Source organism: Glycine max, chromosome 6, assembly GCF_000004515.6.
Source record: "Glycine max cultivar Williams 82 chromosome 6, Glycine_max_v4.0, whole genome shotgun sequence".
In the NCBI taxonomy this organism is placed as follows: domain Eukaryota; kingdom Viridiplantae; phylum Streptophyta; class Magnoliopsida; order Fabales; family Fabaceae; genus Glycine; species Glycine max.
In genome coordinates this window covers 16,184,083-16,207,454 of record NC_038242.2, presented here as the reverse complement: position 1 = coordinate 16,207,454, position 23,372 = coordinate 16,184,083, and the positions used below count along the sequence as shown (strand labels likewise).

The 23,372-nt window shown below is 35.3% G+C and overlaps 1 protein-coding gene across 7 annotated transcripts; it reads left to right on the top strand.

The window, feature by feature from the left end:
- Positions 1–1,617: 1,617 nt before the first annotated feature.
- Positions 1,618–23,326, top strand: LOC100818090 (E2F transcription factor-like E2FE). 7 transcript variants are annotated; one of them, XR_414753.4, is made up of 11 exons: positions 1,619–1,842; positions 1,940–2,060; positions 2,153–2,230; positions 2,320–2,376; positions 2,697–2,808; positions 3,587–3,654; positions 3,742–3,802; positions 4,163–4,224; positions 4,484–4,892; positions 21,100–21,195; positions 22,131–22,175. XR_414753.4 is itself a non-coding variant. In XM_006581876.4 (10 exons), exons 1-10 carry the CDS (start codon positions 1,775–1,777, stop codon positions 22,727–22,729), a joined length of 1,068 nt encoding a protein of 355 aa, XP_006581939.1. In that variant the 5' UTR covers positions 1,619–1,774; the 3' UTR covers positions 22,730–23,326. The 7 variants fall into 7 exon arrangements, 6 of the variants coding, with proteins under 6 accessions (XP_014632038.1, XP_006581939.1, XP_006581938.1 ...); XM_006581876.4 differs by lacking the exons at positions 21,100–21,195; positions 22,131–22,175 and adding an exon at positions 22,698–23,326; XM_006581875.4 differs by lacking the exons at positions 21,100–21,195; positions 22,131–22,175 and adding an exon at positions 9,443–9,673.
- Positions 23,327–23,372: the final 46 nt, after the last annotated feature.

Here is a 23,372-nt window from a genome sequence, read left to right as displayed (position 1 = left end):
TTAAAACTTCTCTTTTTACTTGCAGCTGCAAATGTCAATGTGTGATTATCTGATGTTGAATATGTGTATTGTGTAGTATCGGAAATTCTTAGAATTGGTGATCCCAAGTTAGAAAATAAATCCTTAGATTTTGTTTGGGGTATTTTTTGTCCTAGGTTTCAAAAAATTTATAAATAATTAAATTTTAGTTTTTAAAATTTAATTCTTAGAATTGGTGATCCCAAATTTGAAAACAAATCCTTAAGTTATGTTTGGGGTAATTTTTTGTGGTAAGTTTATTTTTTATAGATAACTAGCTTTTAGTTTTTTTTTTAAATTTTAATTTTAAAATAAAAAATAATTTTTTCTTAATAAAAAATGAATTTATTTCAAAAGAATTCCTATCTTACTAAATTTCTATTCCTTCTAGTTTCAAATATTTGAAAAAAAATATGAAACACTAACTAAGAAAGATCACATTTAATTACATTAATTTTAATTAATTTTTTTTTCTAATTTATCATTAATTAGAATTTGATATTAAAGATAAGAAATAGCTATTGATAGTTTGAAATTAGCACCTAAATTAAATAAAGGATATTTTTCTCTTATATTTGAGACGAGAGGCAATATTTTAAAATAAAATTTTCTCTATTTTATCTTTAATTTAAATTTATTTATTTTTACTCGACCAAACTTATTATGCTAGCTTGAACCTTTTAAAACGACTTTTATACATTTTACTCAATTTATATTTATATACGAGAGTAGATTTGACTACAGGAAAAAAAAGTTTTAACTTTTATTGATAAAAATGATTTTTATTTTATTTTATTTTATTTATTTATTTTTACCCGACCAAACTTGTTATGCTAAATGACAAGATACTTATTGTGCCTTTTAAAATAAAAACAACAAAAATCCTTATTTCAAATTTGAATCCGGAACATTATAAATTCATGGCTAAATTTTAATTTTAATATCTTAAAAATTTTTTATCCATGATTTTAGTTCTTCTATATCATGTTTTGTGATTTTGATCTTATTTTGTAATTTTTTTTTATACTTTTTGTCTAATAGTCAATTCAGTATATGTTTTATTATTTTATTTGGATCCATTTGAATTTGAATTCTAGACTTAACTTAAGGTATTATAAAAAATAATTGAATTTATTATAATAAAAATAATAATAAAAGAAATGTACACAAAATTATATTTTTTTTAAAACAAAGGAATAAAATTACAAATAAAAACTTAAAAAGAAATTAAAATTATAATGTAACCTAAATTCATCATAGGCACAATAACATCAACAAATCAACTTAAAAATTAAAAAATGGGCTATAATCCAACTAACATTTTACTCACCTTAAGGATCTATCCGGAAGGAGTGCAAGTTAAAGGAAAAGAAAATTAATAGAAAAAATGACATAGTGATGTTTTTTATTTTATTTTATTTTGTTTGGTCTAAGAAAAAATAGAGGAAAATAAAAAATATAAGTTTATTTTTTTTTCTTTCCTTCAATTTTTCGTTTAATATAAATTTATTTTATTTTCCTTATACATTTTCTTTCTTTTCTCCCCAGTAAAGATAGGTAATCTTTCCATGTTAAAGTAAATCTTGATTATCCAGCGCCTCGTCAGGTCAATTCCCGCTCTTCAACAATTGAAAATAGTTCACCCTGCCGCCCCAACCCAACATCGTCTTTCTCTCTCCAATATCTCTACCCTAATCCACCCTTTCAGAACAAAAATAAAAAAATAAAAAAAAACCCATCGATTTCTTGGACCTCCATGACTTCTTTGTCTACCCATCACACCTATAGCCGAAAGCAAAAATCTCTCGGCCTCCTCTGCACCAAGTTTTTTTTCTCTCTTTTTTCTTTATTTTTTCTCTTTTTCCTTTTTTTGTTTGATTTAATCGGTCCTCTAGTTTCAACGCGCGTCTTGATGATGCAGTTTTCTGAGTTTGTACAACAAAGAAGGTGTGCGCCTGGTCGGTCTCGATGACGCAGCTTCGCGGTTAGGTGTAGAAAGACGTCGGATCTACGACATCGTTAATGTTTTAGAGAGTGTCGGTGTAATTTTCTGTCTTATCTTCTCAGACAAGTCGGTGATCTTTGATTCGTTTGCTAGCATGTTTTTTATTTATTTATTTATTTAAATTTTCAGGTGCTAACCAGAAAAGCTAAGAATCAGTATACTTGGAAAGGATTTTGTGCAATTCCTGCTGCCTTACAAGAACTTAAGGTTTTCTTATTTGAAAGATTAGACGAGTTTGTTTGACACCGACACAACTAAGATTTGACTTTGATTCTAGGTTTCTAATTGTTTTGTAGGATGAAGGTTTGAAGGAGAATCCTGGATCATTTGATGACTCCAATGACAATGCAAAAGTGAGTGATTTGTCTCTATTCCGTGGTATTGAAAAAGAGAAAAAAATAAAGAAAAAAGAGAGAAAAAAATAGGATGCTTCTGATTTCTAGCTTCGATCATTGCATTCCCTTCCCTTGACATCGTTTTCTTTAACTTAAATTTTATGTCATGGCAGAGAAAAATAAATAAATTCCTGGCGTATAAGGGTGGAAAAAGTATAACTTCATCTTTCTGTTCATGTCCGTGTTTAGGTTTAGAATAGGAAGGTTTAGAATAGGAAACCCTTGATAGGAAGTTTTGTCAATTGGTGATTAATTTAGTGTTAAACAAACTGTTTTAGGTGTCTGATGATGAGGAGGAGGAAGAAGAAACATTTCCTAATATTAACATTGGGAGTCAGAGTGAGAAGGAAAATCCTGATTACACTGCTACTGTCAAATCCTCCAAGAATGGTATGTTTAAATTTTTTGCTACAGTTACATCTAACTGATCACACGTTGAACACAATTCATCATTCACAATACTAGTATGTTTGTGCATTCGAAAGGGTTAAACTTCCGTTCAGGGCCATCCCAACCCATTTCCAGAATGCATTTAAAGTTCAATGGTTGGATTGGTTTAGGTTTAGATTTCATTTGTGCATTCCAAGGTGCTAAACTTTCATTCAGCGCCATTCTAACCCATTTCCAGACATGCACTTAAAGATGTTGATTATTGACATTAAAAAAAATATTTTTTTGCAAATAAAAAGATGAGCAAGGAAAAAAAAAATGGTCATAAATTTCTGACATGTGACTAATGGGAGTTGGAGAGATATTGATTATTGACATTAAAAAAATATTTTTTTTGCAAATAAAAAGAATTGCCAAAAGATGGTGGAAGTAATAAATGTGTTAAAGAGTATTTTATTTTTTAGATTTCAATCTAAAACCAATGACACTGAGTGGGACTTCCTAACACCCCTACACAGAGGCCTGCCTCTGGAATAGGCAAGAACTAAGATGGGCTATAGACTTTGATACTATGTTAGATCTCAACTTAAAACCAATTGACACTAAGTGAAGTTATCCAAGAGATATATAAGTTGTATCCCAAGAACTAGACATGTGGGACTTCCTAACATTATTAACATTCCTTTTCTTTGAAATATGAAACATAAAAGGAGGGTGTGGTATTTACAAATAGAGCATTGTGATATTACAAGTATTGACACCACTTCATGTTTTGCAGAAAACAGAAGGGAAAAATCTCTGGCATTGCTTACTCAGAATTTTGTCAAGCTTTTTGTCTGCTCTAATGTGAGTGTTGCTAATTTCTTGAACGGTTCTTTGACATTTCAATTTGATTACGTGCTAATATGTTGATATTTTCCAACAATTACTCAGTTTGAAATGATCTCCCTTGACGAAGCTGCAAAGTTGTTGCTTGGAAATGCCAACAATAGAAGTGAGTGATACTAAACTTTTGTTAAATAAAAAGTGAGACTCAAAATTTGGTGATTTTCAATGAATTTCAGTGAACAAGAGAGAAACTATTTAAATGAGTGTGTTGTTAGCATTTCTCTTTTATATAATTGCAGATCCTTTTTATAAGTTATTCTGAAAATTTTATCGAAATAAGTTAAAGACAGCTTATGGACACGTCATAAGTTATTTTTATTAGCTTTCTCAAACGATTACAGAAGTGCATATGTTAAGTCTAAAAGCTCTTCCAAATACACCCTTATACTTGTTCATTATTGATTGACAAAGGAGGAAGAAGCATTTAACTTTCTCAGTTTTTACTTGTATGATATTTATCTTACAGCAAAAGTCAGACGTCTATATGATATTGCGAATGTGTTATCCTCCATGAACCTAATCGAGAAGGTGATATTCTCCTCAGTTCACTTTAAATTTTCCCTTAAGAGCATTACAACAGTAGTTTTTTTATCAGTCAATGTTAGTTTGTTGGTTTTTGTTAGACTGTTTGTGGTGGGATTCAATTCATGCGTAGGAGTATTATATTGTTTATTTTCACCATTTAAATTTGCCTCTGCACTTTTTGTATTCTAATAAATTACAATAAGCTTATGATGAGTTTAAAATGAATTACAATAAGTTTATGATGAGTTTAAAATGGATGTAGACCCATACAACAAACACAAGAAAACCAGCATTCAGGTGGTTGGGTGTGAGGGGAAAAACATGGGGTGGATCAGTTGACTTGGCTCAAAATTCAAATGTCAAAGAGTCACGGAAAAGGATGTTTGGAACTGACATTGGAAACATAAGTTTTAAAAGGAACAAAGTTGATTTGTCCATGGATGGCCAGAATTCTAAAATGCAAAATCAACACGAAAATATTAGTCCACGAGCTCAGTTAGAGAAAATCATCATAAAAAAAGATGCTAAGCAGACTTCAGAGAGCTATCAGTTTGGCCCTTTTGCTCCAGCTTATGTGCCCAAAGTTGGAACCTCTGAAAATAATAGTGTGAAAAAGGTGCATGACTGGGACAGCCTCGCACAGGAGCATCGTCCTCAATATCAAAACCAAGGTTAGAGGTAATTCCTTCTCTGCATTATTAGATATGAAATTTTGTTTGGTATATATATATATGCATACATATATATTTCTGCATGAGTAATTGTTTTATTGACCCTAAATATGAAAAGTTTATAAGCCCAAAGCTAGTGCAATTTTACTTGTGTTCAAAGAAGTGAGATGGTATGGTAGATTTTTGGCACAAAATTGGTTACATAAGTAAAGGTGTGTTGTGTGAGAGATATCAGTTATTTGTAGTGAGTACCATTTTAGAGAGGGGGAATCAGAGATTCTCTTGAATATCTTTTGTAAAGAGATATGCCCTAGGGAACATTTGATAAGGTTTTGGGTAAGAAAACCCTATGAAGGATCTTGTCCAATTTGAGAGGGATGGTCTCCACAATAACAAAATAAAAGATCTAAAATAAAGATAACATTCTTCTATGGTATTTCATTAAGACAAAGCGATTTAAATACGAAAGGGTGGATATTTCCTTCAAGGAGTGTCCTATAGCTGGTACAATTCCTTTACTCTAGGAAATTTCTAGGATGGGAATAAAATAAAGCAGAGAAGGTCTCTAGCGATCCAATTCAGTGTATATGATCCATAAGTTTGTTGGCCTCTTTGAGAGTTCTTTTGGGCTTGATATAACTTGTGGGTGGTCCCATAACAATACCCCCGAGTTCGATAAGGCCTTTGTCCACAAAGGCCCAACGAGTGGCTAGTGGTGATGGAGCCACGTGGGTAATGACATGATTGGTTGAGTGGGTGGGCAAGTTGAGTTTGGATTGGGAATCGAAGAGCCTATCTTGGAAACATGAGAGGGAGCTTGGTGAGTATTAGAAAAAGGTGTTTCGATTTTGTCAAAGGGAGTGTTTGTGAAAATGGTGTTTTCGATAAGAGTTGGCGGAGGAGGGGAAAGTGGGGGTGGTCCCTTGAAACGGTGGTGGAGTGTGGCATGGAAGACAAGATGAACGTGCGAAGAAGGGGGCAAACAAAGTTTGTATGCCACTGTTCCTATGTGATAGATAGTCTGGTAGGGGGGCCATGATAGCTGCAACACAGTTTCTGAGATGGGGATGGTGAAATAGATATTTGACTGTATGATGGGAGGCGCAGAAGAACCCATTCGTCCACTTCAAAGGTAATGTCAATGCAGTGTTGGTTTACTTGATCAATCATGTGTTATTTAGTGAGAGGCAAGTTATTGCACAGGGATTAGAACACTGTTTTTCTTTCTTCCATGATCTGATCTAGGTGGACAATGATCTAGGTGGATAATGGAGGAAGTGCGGGATAATAAATTAGGCAAGGCTGGTGGGGGCCGATCATAGAGGGACTAAAAGGGCTCATGCAAAAGTTGACATAAGCCTTGACATGCTTATAGAGGCCTGGCCTATGGTTGCATGGATGATCGGGTGGCCTGCCATCAGGGTGGAATGCAGCTCTTGAAGAGTTATTTGTCTGAAATCGTTGACATCTGGTAGGAAAAATCTTTGTTGAAAAAACATTAAACCATTATTTAAAATGAATTTGGGAGGGGTGGACTGATCTGTAGTGTTCTTTTGGACAAGGGGCAAGCCATCTGGGTGGTGAGCATGGTAATGGTAGAGGTCATTGAGTAAAGTGGGAAAAGGGGAGAAAATTGTGAGAAGAACAAAAGAGGTATTCTTAGGATCAATGTGGCGAGAAAGGGCATCAACATCTGTGTTTTTGCAATCCGGGCGATAAACGATGTCAAAAGTGAAGCCATGTAGTTTGGTCACCCATTTATGTTCGTCAGGGGCCTGGAAACTACGAGAAACAAGGTGCTTAAGGCTTTGTTGGTTGTTGATAATACGAAATTTAGAGCAATTAGGAAATGCCTCCACTTTTTAACTGATTTTGTAAATGCCTCCAATTAGGTGTAAATTGTTTCTGTTTGCAGACGAGGGCCCAACTTTTTGCTAAAGAAGGCTATGAGATAGCCCTTTCGGGATAGCATCGTGCCAATGGCTATGGTGGACTCATTTCTTTCCAAGTCAAAGGGTTGGGAGAAATCCGTAAGGCAAGGATCAGAGCTGAAGTCAAAGCTTTTTTTAACTTTGTAAAGCAAATTTCAACTGCATTTGACTTCATATAAACACACTTAGCATAGTTGGCATAAAAACAATGGTCCTATAATAATTGAAGAATAACTTGTAGGTGGTGTAAATGGTCACTCAATGAGGCACTATACACAACTATATCATAAAAAAACACTAGCATAGACTTGCGTGGGTAAGGACGCAACATGCCATTCATCGCAGCCTGAAAAGAAGGTGCATTGGTGAGGCCAATCGGCATGGCACAATATCCGTAGTGACCATCGAATGTACGAAAGATAGTTTTAGGAATGTCGGCTATGGGGGGTGAGCATGAATTTGGTGGTACCCTGAATGCATGTGTATTTTGGAAAAGATCTAGCGTTACCTAACTCATCCAATAACTTGTACAGAGTGGGTATGGGAAAATGATTCAAAATAGTGATCACGTTAAGGGCTTGATAGTCTACACACATTCTCCATGAGTCATCCTTTTTCTTTTTGACAAGGATTACGACAAAAGAAAAAGGCTTTGGCTAGGGTGAATATGACCATCATCCAACAAATCTTGAATAATTATAGTCATAGCGCCTTTGTGGGTGTGTGGATATCAATATGGCTTTAGGTTGATAGGGGAGGAGTTGGGTTTGAGGGGAATGTGGTGATCATGAGGCCAATGTGGGTGGAGAGGCCTTTTGGAGTGGCAAAGACTGAGGTAGAGTGTAAGCGAAGAGTTTGAAGTTAGGATGGGATGTCGGGGGAAGGAAAAGTTGGGTTCAGGTTCAGGGAAGGGTATGAAATTGTAAGGAGATGAAAGGAAACAATTGCGTCCATGCGGTAGAGGTGATGTAGTTGAGTGGCTGAGGCTTGTATAGGGTGGGGGTTGGGTTTGTCAATAGGATAGGCATATTATTTGGCATTATTTGTACAAATTTGTTGGCCCTTTAAACAAGCATATCTTGCATGATTGTATAGTTGTAACTGTGTAATTATATCCTTAATTAGTTAGCCAAGTTGTAGGTTACCATATAAAGTTTTTTAGCAAACTTCAAGTCTCGAAATCAGATTGTATCATATTATTTAAATGAGAATTCTCCAGAGGAGAAGACACAATTTTCATCCCAATTTCTCTAAGTTTAACATGGTATCAGTCTAGGTTTTGACCCCAACCTAATTTTTTTTTCTTCGCTGTGCTCTCAGTCTCTGAGTTCCTAGTTCTAGTCTCTTGTGTGGTATTGCTCAGGCATGTTACTGTTCATACACGATACTGTTTGCAAACAATTTTGTTCTTGTTTTTTCTCTTGTGATTTTTCCCAGTATCGTGTCTACAGAAAAATATGATGTCCTTTTTGTTTGTCTTAATGGAAAGAACTACTCCACCTAGGCATTCTAGTTCCAGATCTTTGTCAAAGACAAGGAGCTTTGGGGTCATGTTGACAAAACTGATTATGCTTCTGACAAAACTATGCACAAGAAGGCACATGCCAAATGGGAGGTCAAAGATGCACATGTCATGACTTGGATCATAGGCTCTGTTGAGCCTAATATCATCCTTAATCTGAGACCCTTCACCACAACAACAAAGATGTGGAACTACCTGAAGAAAATTTATAATCAAAACAACATTGCTTGCAAGTTCCAACTTGAACATGAAATTGCCATTTTTCAACCGAATAGTCTCAATTTTTTATTTTTAATCTCATTTCATGAATCTTTGGGCTGAATATACTGACATTATCTATAAAGGTTTATCAATTGAAGGACAAATTGCAGTCCAAAACGTTCTTGACACCACAAAACGAGATCAATTTCTTATGAAATTGAAATATGATTTTGAGGTCATTCGAACCAACCTAATGAATAAAGCTATTGTTCCCTCCTTGGATGAATGCCTAAATGAACTGCTTTGTGAAGAACGTCTTCTTACTCAGGCAAACATGAAACAATAGAAATCTGCCTCCCTTCTTGTGGTGTATGCAGTACAAGGCAAACCTTGAGGACAAGACATGAGTACTGTCTAATCTTTTTGCTGCAAAGGCCATGGACATGCTTCCCACTGTCCTAAAAAGTTCTGTAATTATTGCAAAAAGTTCACATCATAAAAGAATGTCAAATCAGACCACTACGGAGAAATGCAACAACCTTCACTACAACTACTAGCTCTTCTACTACTCCTATTTTCGGGGCTAGAATCCACCTGCTTCTTTGTCAACCTTAACCCCTAAAATGGTTCAACAAATGATCGTTTCAACATTTTTTTGCTTTGGGTCTTTCAAGGAAAGCTTCTTTACCCTAGTCTCCATGGTATTTTGACTCTGGCGCATTCATCATATGACCAACAATGTTGCTGCCCTTACCAATGTTACAAATTACTCTGGTAATTCGCAAATATATACTATAAATGGAAACAATTTACCTATCACAACAATTGGTGATATTTGTTCATCTCTTACCAATATTTGTAGAGTTGAATTCTCCAAATCTGGTTGTCTTGTGCAGGATTAACACTCAAGGAAGATGATCGCGAATGGACCTAAAGTTGGACATCTTTTTCCTTTTTATTCATCATTGTCACCATGTTCTTTTCTGCCTTTTATTTCTTGTCATTCTGTAACTGCTAATTTCCAATTATGGCATAAGTGTCTTGGTCATCCAAATTCCAATGTACTTCATGACTTGAAGAAATTCAGAGTTCTTGACAATAAAGATTACCCATCATTTAGTGCTGCTCAATTTGATTGACATAATTCATTGTGATTTATAGGAAATCACACCTGTAATATTTCATGAACATTATAGGTATTTTATCACTTTTATTGATGATTATAGTCGTTTTACACGGGTCTACTTTTTGCGTTACAAATTCAAATTCTTTCATGCCTATGTTCAAATTCAGTTTTCATCAAAAATTAAAACTCCGCGTTCTGACAATGAGGGGAATATACATCTCATTTGTTTGAAGAGTTCTTGCAAAAAAAGGGTATATTATCTAAAAGGTCATGTCCTTCCACACCCCAACAAAACGGGGTAGTTGAAAGAAAAAATCGTCATCTTCTTGATGTTGTTTGTACCTTAATGTTGGACTACTTTGTGCCCTCCCGTTTTTGGTGTGAAGCTCTTTCAATTGTTGTTCGCCTTATTAATCGGTTGCCTTCTTAAGTCTTAAACAATGATTCCCTTTTCTTAAGGTTGTTTGGTAAGCCACCCAATTATTCCACTCTTTGCACCTTTGGTTGTGTCTGTTATGTTCATCTTCAGCCACAGAATGCACCAAACTCAGCTCAATTTGTTAAATGACTCCTGCTGTGTTTTCCAAGATCTTGCCACGGGGAGGACGATTAGAATTGCTAAAGAGCAGGGCGGTCTATACTACTTGCAGCATGAGGACAATAAAGAGTGTACTAGATTGAAGACTCTCACTTCCAATCATCAGACATGTTCAAAACCTTGGTCATCCTCCCAAATATGACTTCAACACAGACGTTTGGGTCATCCTCCTTTTAGTGTCCTTAAGTCTTCATTTCCTTTTTTTGTTTACAAAAAGGCCAATCGAGTCTTTTCATTGTGATGTTTGTGAGTTTGCTAAACACCATCGAATAACTTTTCTTCCCAGGACTAATAAAACTTCTAACCCTTTTGATCTTGTTCATTCGAATGTGTGGGGACTTGCACCTATCAGTAATATTTCTGGTGCAAAGTGGTTGTTTCTTTTATTGATGACTGCACTTGGGTCACCTGGATATTTCTCATGAAAGACAAATCTGAAGTTTTTCAATTGTTTGTAAACTTTTATCGTATAATTCAAATACAATTTGGGAGCCCGATTAAAAGATTGTGTTCTAATAATGGGAGAGCGTATGTGAATCAAAACCTTTCCAATTTCCTCAAAGATAATAGTGTTGTTTATGAGTTAACTTGTGTGGATGCCCTTCAACAAAATGGGTTGCAGAAAGAAAAAATCGACATCTCCTTGAGGTTGCCAGAGCTTTACTCTTCTAAATGTCTGTTCCTAAATCTTACTGGGGGAAGTTGTTCTAATCGCTACTTACTTGATAAATAGGTTACCTTCTCGTGTTTTAAATGGTGTTAGTCCTACTCAATTCATGATCACATTTTATTTGTCTGTTCCCTTTATGACCAGTCTTGAGTGTTGTGTCTTTATTCATGTTCATGGTTCCCATCGAGGAAAGTTAGATCCTCAGTCGTGTTTTCATAGGTTATGCCTCAAACAAAGAGGGGTACAAATGATATAACCCTCAAAATTGTCATGTCTATGTTTCCAAAGATGTCACTTTTCATGAAACAAAGTCTTTCTTCACTAGTCCTTTACTTCAGAGGGAGAATAGTTTAGAAGCTGAGGTCCCAAGTTGTCATGTTTTCCCTTGTTACAGGATTCCACTCCTACAAAGGATGATAAAGACTCTAAACCAACATCATCACCATTTGAACATAAGGCGGGCAGACGCTTTGAGAACCAGTACCAGCGAAGAAAAAAACTCAACCTGGTCCAACAACAACTTCAATCATTCAAACCAGAAGTAAGAACTTATACTCTTGAGGACACCTTAGATGTCTCTTGTGAATTTAACCTAGATGATTTGCCAATTGCCTTAAGAAAAGAAAAAAGATCTTTCTCTATAGCAACAGAGTTTTGTTTTAGCTATTGATTCTATTAGAATCCCTACATCAATACAAGCAGCCTTAAAGGATGAGAACTGAGTTTGAGCCATGAATGAAGAAATAGGTGTATTGGAAAGGAATGAGACTTGGGAGATTGTAGAGAAATCGAAAGACAAAAAGGTAGTGGATTGTAGGTGGATATATACAGTTAAATATCAGGCTGATGGCACATTGGACTAATATAAGGCAAGGTTAGTTGCAAAGGGATACACCCAAACCTATGGGATCGATTATGGGAAGACATTCGCCCCAATGGGAAAAATGAATATAGTTAGGATCATCATCTGCTTAGCAGTGCACTTTGGTTGAGAGATGCATCAATTTGATGTTAAAAATGCTTTCTTACATGGAAGCTTGGAAGAAGTGTACATGGAGATTCCACCTGGATATGGTGCCACTAATGGAGGAAATAAAGTTTGCAGACTAAAGAAGGTCCTATACAGTCTTAAGCAGTCTTCTCGGGCTTGGTTTGGTAAGTTCACTCAAGTTATGGTATCTTTGGGGTACAAGCAAAGCCAAGGTGACCATACTCACTTTATAAAACACTCCCAAGATGGAAAACTTACTTTGCTCTTGGTCTATGTCGATGATATAATTATTGCAGGCGATGATGAACTTGAAAAATAAAACTTAAGGGAGAGGTTAGCTGCCCAATTTGAGATGAAGGATCTCGGGAAGCTAAAGTACTTCCTCGAGATAGAGGTTGCACACTCTAGGCAAGGTATCTTCATTTCTCAGAAAATATATACTTGATCTCCTTAAAGAAGTTGACAAGTTGGGCTGTAAAACCTCTAGAGTGCCCATAGAGCAAAATCACAAGATTGGAAATGATGAAGAAAATCCAAAGGTAGAGAAGACACAATACCAAAGACTTGTGGGAAAAGTTATCTACTTATCCCACACCAGGCCGGATATAGCCTATGTTGTTAGTGTGGTTAGTTAATTTATGCATGACCAAAGAGAGAGACTTTTGCAAGCAGTAAATAGGATCATTCAGTACTTGAAGTCTTCTCTAGGAAAGAAGTTGTTTAAAAAGGAGAAAAATTTATCCATGAAAGTATATATTGATGTTGACTATGTAGGATCAATTATTTATAGGAGATCTACCACAGGATACAACGTGTTCTTGGGTGTGCCAATAGTTGGAGTTCAATTGTGAGGTGAAATCTCATATTAAGTAGAAGTGAAAAAGTTGAACACTATATAAGTGAGGAGAAGACTCATAAACTTGAGCCTTAAGGTTTTGGGTTAAAGTATGATGTCAAATTTTCTTATGTGGTTGCTCATGACTCATTGGTGTAAATCTCATCTGTGTTTACTCCACTCAATTCTCCCACAACTGGTATCAATGCCAATGCTTCGACTTGGTGATCGACTCAGACGAATAAGATGGCGACAATGGATCTTGATCCCTTGGGATCCCTTGTATCGAAAGTTTTCTTGACGGTGGGTTTAGGCGGCATGTCCCATGGGTGGAGCAGAGGTGCAAGTAGTTAGAGCTTGTGGGCTCTAATGGCTACCATGGAATACTCGTGGATGATAATGACTTGTACTCAAGGGGGAGACTGTTGTAGTACAAGTAGATTATTAGTTATAAAATTTTAAAAAAATGCATAATTCTTTTTCATAGAAAATAATATATATATATATATATATATATATATATATATATATATATATATATATATATATATATATATATATATATATATATACATACATACATACGCGCACACATATATATGTGTGCTCGTGCATGAGGCAAAGCAGGGTGTATGTACAGTATTCGTACTTGCATCCATACCTGCATAAATTTGGGATAAATACTCACCCTCGTACCTAACACTAACATGTGGGTAAATATCGTCCTCGCTTGCGGGCGGATATTTTGTGGGTATCCATAGGATCCAAGTAGACTTTGCCATTCCTATTTTACCTTGTATCCAAACCTATTCTAGTTACATATTTTTTATTAGAACATATACATACATATAATATAAGATTTTGTTGTTATAATTTTTTTCATATTTCAAAAAAATATAAATTAATTAGTTTGATAGTTAAATAATAATAATAATTAAAGAACAACAACAATAACAACAACAACAACAACAACGCCTTATCCCACTAGGTGGGGTCGGCTACATGGATCAACTTCCGCCATAATGTTCTATCAAGTACCATACTTCTATCCAGATCATTAAGTTCGAGATCCTTTTTGATAACCTCTCTTATAGTCTTCTTGGGTCTTCCTCTGCCTCGAATTGTTTGCCTTCTCTCCATCTGGTCTATTCTCCTCACTACAGAGTCTACCGGTCTTCTCTCTACATGCCCAAACCACCTAAGTCTATTTTCCACCATCTTCTCTACAATAGGCGCTACTCCAACCCTCTCTCTAATAGTTTCGTTTCTAATTTTATCCTGTCGAGTCTTACCACACATCCACCGCAATATCCTCATCTCCGCTACACCTACTTTATTCTCATGTTGGCTCTTGACCGCCCAACATTCTGTTCCGTACAAAATCGCCGGTCTTACCGCAGTCCGATAAAACTTTCCCTTTAGCTTGATCGGTACCTTTGCATCACATAACACCCTCGATGCTTTTCTCCATTTCATCCATCCTGCTTGAATGCGATGATTCACATCCCCTTCAATTTCTCCATCATCCTGTATTACAGACCCAAGATATTTAAACCGTGTGACTTGAGGGATAATATGGTCTCCTATTTTCACCTCTGAGTTAGAAACCCTCCTTCTTTTGTTGAACTTACATTCCATATACTCCGATTTGCTTCTGCTTAGGCGAAAACCATGTGTTTCTAGAGCTCGTCTCCAAGTTTTCAACCTCTCATTCAACTCCTCCCTCGACTCTCCAAGGAGGACTATGTCATCTGCAAAAAGCATGCATCTCAGCGCTATCTCTTGGATTTGTTTCGTGAGGACATCCAGAATTAAGGTAAAAAGGTAGGGGCTAAGGGTTGACCCTTGATGCAAACCAATTGTGATGGGAAAATCGTCTGACTCTCCACCCTGTGTCCTAACACTAGTCGATACCCTATCATACATATCTTGGATAGCTCGAATATATGCAACCTTAACCCCTTTCTTCTCTAGAGCTTTCCACAAAATCTCTCTAGGCACTCTATTATACGCTTTCTCCAAGTCAATAAAAATCAAGTGCAGGTCTTGTTGGTCCATGCGATATTGCTTCATCACCCACCGTAATAAATAGATCGCTTCCATGGTCGACCTTCCCGGCATGAAACCAAATTGATTCTCAGTAACTTGAGTCTCCTTTCTTAATCTCCGTTCGATCACTCTTTCCCATAATTTCATGGTATGACTCATGAGCTTGATTCCCCTATAATTTGCACAATTTTGTATATCCCCCTTGTTCTTATAGATTGGCACTAACGTGCTTCTCCATTCCTCCGGCATGCGTTTTGACCTCATAATTTCATTAAAGAGTTTGGTGAGCCACTCCAGACCTCTATCTCCAAGAGTTTTCCACACTTCAATAGGTATGTTGTCTGGCCCCACCGCCTTACCGTTACTCATTCTTTTCAACGCTTCCTTTACTTCCTGTTTCTGAATCCGACGATAGTACTTATAGTTCCGGTCCTCTTCTCTTGTGTCTAGACTGCTAGAGTCATATCCATATCCATCATTAAATAAGTTGTGGAAATACGCCTTCCACCTTTCCTTGATATCTTTTTCATGCACTAAGACTTTGCCTTCTTCATCCTTAACACACTTTACTTGATCCAAATCTCTAGTCTTCCTCTCTCTACCCTTAGCAAGCTTATATATAGATCTTTCTCCGTCCCTGGTTCCTAGAGCTTGGTATAGTCCGTCAAAAGCTTGGGCTCTTGCCTCACTCACCGCCTTTTTGGTTTCATTTCTAGCTATCTTATACTCATCCCAAGTTTCAGAATTTCTACACCTAGACCACTCCTTGAAACACTCCTTTTTTACTCTAACTTTGCTCTGAACACTTTCATTCCACCACCACGATTCTTTACCCCTAGGTCCAAAACCTCTAGATTCACCCAACGTCTCTTTAGCCACTTTAATAATCTCTTGGGACATCTTGTTCCACATATCATTTGCACTTCCTTGTGATTGTCCACACCATCCCTCCCATATCTTTTGTTGGAAGATTCCTTGTTTCTCACCCTTCAAGTGCCACCATTTGATCCTTGGTGCTACCATATGACTTCTTCTCTTTGCCCTATCTCTAATTCTTACATCCATGACCAAAACTCTATGTTGGGTAGTCAAGCTCTCTCCCGGGATAACTTTACAGTTCAAGCAATACTTCCTATCAGACTTCCTGATAAGGAAGAAATCTATCTGAGAACATGTCCCTCCACTTTTGTAAGTGATAAGATGTTCCGCTCTTTTCTTAAACCATGTATTGGCTATAGAAAGATCCAAAGCCTCCGAAAACTCCAAGATGGATTTATCTCCCCTAGGCCAAAACCCCCATGCACCCCCTCAAAACCTCTAGCCACGCTACCTACATGTCCATTGAGATCCCCTCCTAGGAAAACTTTCTCTCCTTGGGGTATATCCTGAAGTACCCCTTCTAGATCCTCCCAAAATTTTACCTTAAAGTGTTCTGCTAACCCAACCTGAGGTGCGTACCCACTAATAACATTAAAGGTGTCCTGTCCCACTACCAATTTTAAGGCTATGATACGATCTCCTACTCTTCTTACATCCACGACATCCTTCTTCCACTCCTTGTCCACAATAATCCCTACCCCATTTCTTAATCTGATTTTTCCCGTATATCACAGCTTAAATCCCGAGTTGTCTAATTCTTTCGCTTTTTCACCTATCCACTTTGTTTCTTGTAGGCTCATAAAATTGATCTTCCTCCTCACCATAACATCCACTATTTCCATAGATTTTCCAGTAAGTGTGCCTATATTCCATGTACCAAAGCGAATCCTCCTGTCATGAACTAGTTTCTTTACCCACATCCGTTCACGAAAATGTGGGAACCCTTGCTTACTTTTCACTACATCCGGGCGGCGATGCAGCGGCCCTTGCTCTTTTGACACTGTACTCGAGCCATACAGCGCGTTGCTTCCGGGCAACGACCTAGCATTCACATTATTACGTAATTGATCCATGTCATAGAGATTCGACAAAGTTTTACGTTGGCCGTTGAAAGCCTAACACAACCCTCTCCTTTTATCCGGGCTTGGGACCGGCTAAGAATAGCAAAGCTAACCTAGGCAGGATTAATAATAATTAAAGAACAAATTTAAAATTATATTTAACTAAAATATAATTTCATTCTTAATTTTTATCTTTAATTTTTATTTATTTATTATTTTTATATATTGTTTGAATTATAATATAATTAAAAAAGTTATATATAATATTTAAAAATATATGAATTAATTAAAAGTATAAAAAATAGTGTGGTTGATTACGTGTGGTATGCTCAAACTTGATAAAACTTGATAAAACTTGACGAGAATCAATATTAAAATTTTAAATTTGTCTCTTTTGTGGTATGTCTAGTGTGGTTGATTACGCGTGATATCCAAACCCATACCGGTTTTTCTGGGGATAGGGAGAGTGAAACTCGTCCCCACCATTCCCGTTGTCATGCCTATCTAGGATTAGCGAAGTAGAACGATCAACCCCGAAAGGAACATAATGGGATATCGCAAAAAAAACACAATATGAAGTACTAGACATTTTAATTCAACTAGAGAAATACAACACCTTTATACATATAATTTTGAGCTAAAAATGAGTGAGTTGAGTAAAGTTGAACCTAAAGTGGATTAAAATATCACTAAAAAGAGGGTTAAATAATAACACTTGATTGATTATGACTTTTAAGTAACTTTAATTTGAATTTAAGAAGGCTCGTTTGGTACTTTGTATGAAAATAGTTTTCTAATAAAAAATACTTCAAAGCTACTTATGCATACTGCTTAAAAAGCTACTTGAAAATACCAGATTCTGTTTTTGTTTCTTATCCTGAAAAGTAGATGTTACTTTTGATATTTGAAAACTGTTTGTGAAAAAATCTTAAGGCTTATATCTTTATAAAATGTGTTTTCCAAACAAGAAAATATATAAGCAACAGACTATACTAGTTTGAACTCGAATGTTATCAACTTTCTTTTTCAGCTCTAAATCGATTCGATTTGATTTGGCGAATGATTCGGTTCAGCTCAATTGGATTTAAATTATAAGTTATAATAATTTCATAGTTATTTACTTCATACAAAAATTAAAATAATATGAAATTAATTAAAAAATCAATTGTATGAATTTAATATTTCACTTAATGCATCACCCTTCGCATTTTGTTTGCCAACACCTTATTCGTACAACCAATAACAGAGATAAGTATGTAATCACTAACCTTTTGGGGGCACTCCTTAAGAATCAACGAAATGAGACAATTATTCGCACCTCTTACAATCTTGCCGTTTGTATGAAATTCTTTCAAAAATGACATAAAATCATGTTTTGCCACTTCCCACTGCATAAGAAACCAAAAATAAAATCATGTTTTGCCACTCCTCCTCTTTGGATGGTTCAATCACGCTTGAAGCAATATTCTCTAATTTTTTGAATTCCAATTCTATAAACTTTGCCCCTACATTTAATTTCTGTTCACAATGTTTCTTGAAATGCTGTAAGATCATTTCTTTCATTTCTTTTAAATGTTCAGGCTCATGAATATTGAACACCCTCGAATTCCGTACTTGAAATCTCATCCACTCTGATTGCATCTATGGAAATATCTAGAATTTGCGTCTCCTTCTATTAACCACCACTTTTTAGATTTTTGCCATGATACATCTCAACTTCTGACAACTGACACACTTTATTAAAACAACCTTTCCTCTCCTCTAGCTCCTCCCCTGATAATTCCTTCAACTCAGCCTTCTTATCTCATTCTCTTTCAACACATAATCACTCCTCTCAACTCTAGTTCCCTCCAGCTATTCAACAATTTGAATGGTTTAGACCCCAATTAACTTTTTCCCCCTCTTAACATCACAATACAATGATCAGACAACCCTCTTTGTAAACCCCATTGAGTACAATTTGACCACAACTCCTGCCACTCCTTTGTTACCAAGAACCTAGCAAGCCTGCTCATGAAAGAACCATCATCGCTGAAAAAATAAAATAAAAATTGAAAGAACCATCATCTCTGCACCATGTGAACCTCCTTCCAATTAAGGGAATATACCTCCATTACAAATACCAGTAGCCTTCCCAAAATCCCACACATAAGCTGCAACTTCTTTTGCCTCCTTATGTAACAACATTTGACTTCGATTCTCCTCATCCCTCCGCTTTTTAAAAATTTGTAACTTCTTCCCCTTGTCTGCTACTTTTCGTACCATGTATATACGTAGGGGTTTGTTAATATTCACACTCCTCTGTTTTAGTTGGAGTGCATTAACAATCTCCACCAAAATATTTTGGACATAAAATTCATTGTTTGTTTATTTTAATCTATTTTTTAAAGGATATTATAGTAATTCAATATTTAATTTAGTTTTAAAAATTATTTTTTTCCTCCTTCCTCTTGAATGACCCACGTTTCAAGCATCCAGATCCTCATTACGTTTCCAATGGCATCGCCAATGCCAAACAAGAGCAGCATCCTGATCACTTCTTCCTACGATTATTTGAATTTGATCAAATTTTGCTGCAATGGTGCTTTACTTTTTTGCATATGTTCTGTCATGTGAAAAAAAGTGTTCTGCAATGGTGTTTTTTTGGCTTTTTATCTCGTAACAAAAAAATGTTCTATCGTGGAAAGAGAAGGGCACTGCAAAGAGTGAGAGTCAGTTACAGAGAAAACATTTTCCAACAATGGTGCCTAATAAATGGGAGAGGAGAGAGACATCTTTATTTTTTGTATTTTAAAAAATTAAATACATATTACTATTATCCTCAAAGTAAATTTACCAAACCAAATGAATTTACTGAGTTTTTTTCCTAAATATTTTGGTGTTGTTTTTTAATGCACTTCAACTAAAAGAGTCAAACTCTTGGAATAAGTGAATCTCTCTACACACAAACATATATATTTATAGAGAGAGTTGATTCATGAACCAATTGATTCAAATTATACATAACTTAATGTTTAATGAAACAGCTTGGTCTTCAACAACCAGCTCTTGAATCCTGAAAAAGTCATGGATGAAGCCTTATTACATACTTGGGCTGAAAAAGTCATGGATGAAGCCTTATTACATACTTGGTCCTGGTTAAGGTGTATGGAGAAGGGATTCCAAACTCATTTTAACCATTGGTCAACTAACTTGGAGGAGGAACTCTCATAGAGGGGTTTGACATAGCTGGTCAGCTGTATTGTATTGTACTTGTCTTTTAGTTGGGTTTGACTTTTCGTTGGGTTTGACTTTTCATTGCCTATATTATCTGTTGTACACTTCAGTACACCTAGTACTGATTCTTATTTATAATATATAATATAAATTTTTGCTGTGCAAAAAAAAAAAATGTTTAATGAGCTCATTTTAAACTCAAGTTTGTTCATGAACCCAATTCAAAAAATCAATTATCGAATTTAATTGTGAAATATGTTCATGTTGGTTTGATTATTGCCTACCCTAGTTTGCACAAATAAAATTAGAGATTGGGTCCGGTTTTGTTTCCCATTTGTTAATCCAGGCTTTTTCAAAAGCGCCAAGAGGTTGAAATATGCACATGGTTGTAAGACTCTCGACTTAATTCTTAAACTCTTACAATTGTATGATTCTAGAAAGACAAAACAAGTTAACTCTATCAAATTCTTTTTTGGGTAAACTTTAGAAAACTTAGTGTATGTAAACTCTCAAGTCAAGAAGTGAGTCAATGAACTTGAAATCGACTGTAATTTTTGCCCCCATTAACCCCACAATGACTATGTTTTACCATGCTCAAATGATTTGAAAAAAGTTAACTCTGTTTTAAAATATTTTCACTTTAATAACATTTTTTTTTTGAATTTATACATAATTTGGTCATTCATGTAGTTTGATCTTATATAATACTAATGTACTATTACACTTTATTATTCTGATTTGTTATTTTGCTTTATATTGAAGTTGAGTTGTTGAATTATTGTTGTGATAAGAGTGCATTGTTAAGCATTTTTTTTTTTGATCAGCAAAGATAAATATATTATATTGAAATAAAGTACCAGAGGTACTAATTACAAAGGTATGGACTATTATATGTAGTACATAAGTAGTCTAATAGGTCTACTTGTCTAATATTACTATGTGCATTGTTAAGCATATATGTCAATAATAGATTTTTTAATATTGTTTTTTTATCATATATACTTTTACAAGTTCACGAGTTAAGTTTACGGAAGTTCCATGAGTTCATGTTCATTTTAGAGTTTGTCAGCCTTGAGTATGCAGATTCTTCTGGGGACAAGTCTTATGTAAACTTTTATGATGACTTAGGAGTCACACGTGAAGGAGCCTATTGCCCGACTGTTGTGTGATGTATTGGATTATTTTCAACTTGATGGAAACTTGGGAAGTTAACTATCTCAAAAGGTACTTTAAAATTGGAGGGAAGATTGTTGAAATAACAATTTCAGTATTGGTGGATAATATGATCACTCAACTTTATTTTGTGAAAGATAGTGAATGTTCTTGCTATATATTAATCTTGGTTGTGCGCTTGATTCAATAAAGATGACTTGCACCACCCCTTCAGGAGGATTGATAGGTTGGTGAAAACCTAAAACTATGGTGGAAATAGTGGCTAAGGTGCTACTAGATAGTAGATAGGGATCAAACGCTACAACTCAAGTGCCATCTCCATCACACAACAAAGCAAGAAATATAGTTATTTCTTACTGTAGGCATGTCACCTTTGTAGGATTAAGTTTATAGCTATTCCCAAGTACTTTGGCCCTTTTCTAATAAACTCTTCTTGCACAGGTTACAACATTCAATTGTTTGATTGCATAAGAATTCACCTTCACCTGTATTCCATGTTTCTTATATGATATATACCCGTTTATGTTAGAAAGCAGAGGAATAGGCCTAATCAATTGCATGCCCATTCCTCTTTCTAACATTACTATATTGATTACACTTACAAAGAACCACACTACAAAATCCAGTTGTTGTTGGAGTGTCCAACACCTTATAAATCATACATTGATATCACGCTTTCAACATAGGACTTAAGTCTTATACCTTTCAAAGATCCTAACATCGCACCACGAATTAGCTTAATCAATCTACGATTATTAAGATTGAAGTTTAGTTCGGGGGAATACATTAAACAAGTTTGGGTTTGGGTGTACAAGTAGGGGAATTCTCAAGTATAGATCTTTACTTTCTGTAGTATTGACAGATTATGGTAGGACAATTGGTTGCTATATGGCATTTCTATTTGCCATTTCAATGTACAATCATTGCAATATACTTTTCAAATTCAATTAATTTGATTTCATGTTTGGGTTTCTTATGAGATGCAGCTTTAAAAGATCTATTTTCCCACTACATGGAAGCATGGAAATCTTGGTACTCTGAAGCTGCTGGGAAAAAGTCAACGAAAACTTTATAATTGACTTGTCCAAAGTCAGTCCAGATAATTGTAGCTTTTCTAGAAAATAAATGATCCATTACTGAGTGTATGTTCCACATATGTTGGCATATTCTCAAAATGAAATGATCCATTACTGAATGCATGTTCTCCATGCGTTACTGTATTCTCAAAAGAAAATGATCCATTGTTGAATCCATGTTCTCCAGGGGTTAGCGTACAGCTACCCTGTGCTGATTTATTAACCGTCACATGTCATGTTAAAGATTAGTTAACAGTTCTTATAGATTATTTATCATGTTTATTATAAGGTTATGATTATTAATTTATTATAAAGCTTCATTAATTAAGTTTGATAATGATATACTGTAAAATAATTTTATACTATCTTTCAATCACAAATTTCTGTTGATTTTTAAGATAATTTTGTTAAAGTCAACAAAACTTATCATAAAATATGAATTATAACTAAATGATTGTAGAAATTATTTTATATTAGGAGTCTTAACAAAGCAACTTCAGTTCATCTAAAAAGGAATGATTGTGAACTTGTCACTTGGGACAATGATATGTTAAAATGGAATAAGTGAAACGTAGCAGTCTAAGAAGATGAACTTGAGAAGCCAAATCTACAACAAAATGGATGGAGCTTGTATCTGTGGTAAAACCAAAGATAGGGAGGAAAATCCCTCGCTACTCCATAGGAATACTCTGAACATGATGTGAAAAAGAGGTCTATTGGGAAGCTTCTGAAGAATTGCTTTCTGAACAACTTGCTGATGAAGCTCCAGAAAAAAAATAGCATTCTGAAGTTCAGAACAAGGATGCTTGTACCGAAGTAATTATTGAGGCACTGACTCAGCGTAGACTTTCTAAACAAATTGAAGAATCCAGCCCATCACTATCTTTGTAGATAATAACAGGATTAACAAGGCATTGAAGGCGCTTCTAAAGTTCTTCAGATGGAAATTGTAGACTGTTTTGAAGTTTATAATGAACAACAAATGAATGTACATGCTGCTGAGGCTCGTGATTATAATGTAATTATTTAAGGTTCAACCTTAGTTGGAGAAGAGAAATTTCACTTTTACTCCCAATTTTTTATTTATTTATTAAGGAATTAAAAGTAAATTTTACAAAAAAAGTTTAGAGATAAAAGAAGTAATCAACTATT

Coding starts and splice junctions, on each gene's coding strand:
- LOC100818090 (XM_006581875.4), top strand. CDS start 1,775: ATGACTTCTTTGTCTACCCATCACACCTATAGCCGAAAGCAAAAATCT. Junction 2,809..3,586: donor TGTCAAATCCTCCAAGAATG/GTATGTTTAAAT, acceptor CATGTTTTGCAG/AAAACAGAAGGGAAAAATCT. Junction 3,803..4,162: donor TGGAAATGCCAACAATAGAA/GTGAGTGATACT, acceptor TTTATCTTACAG/CAAAAGTCAGACGTCTATAT.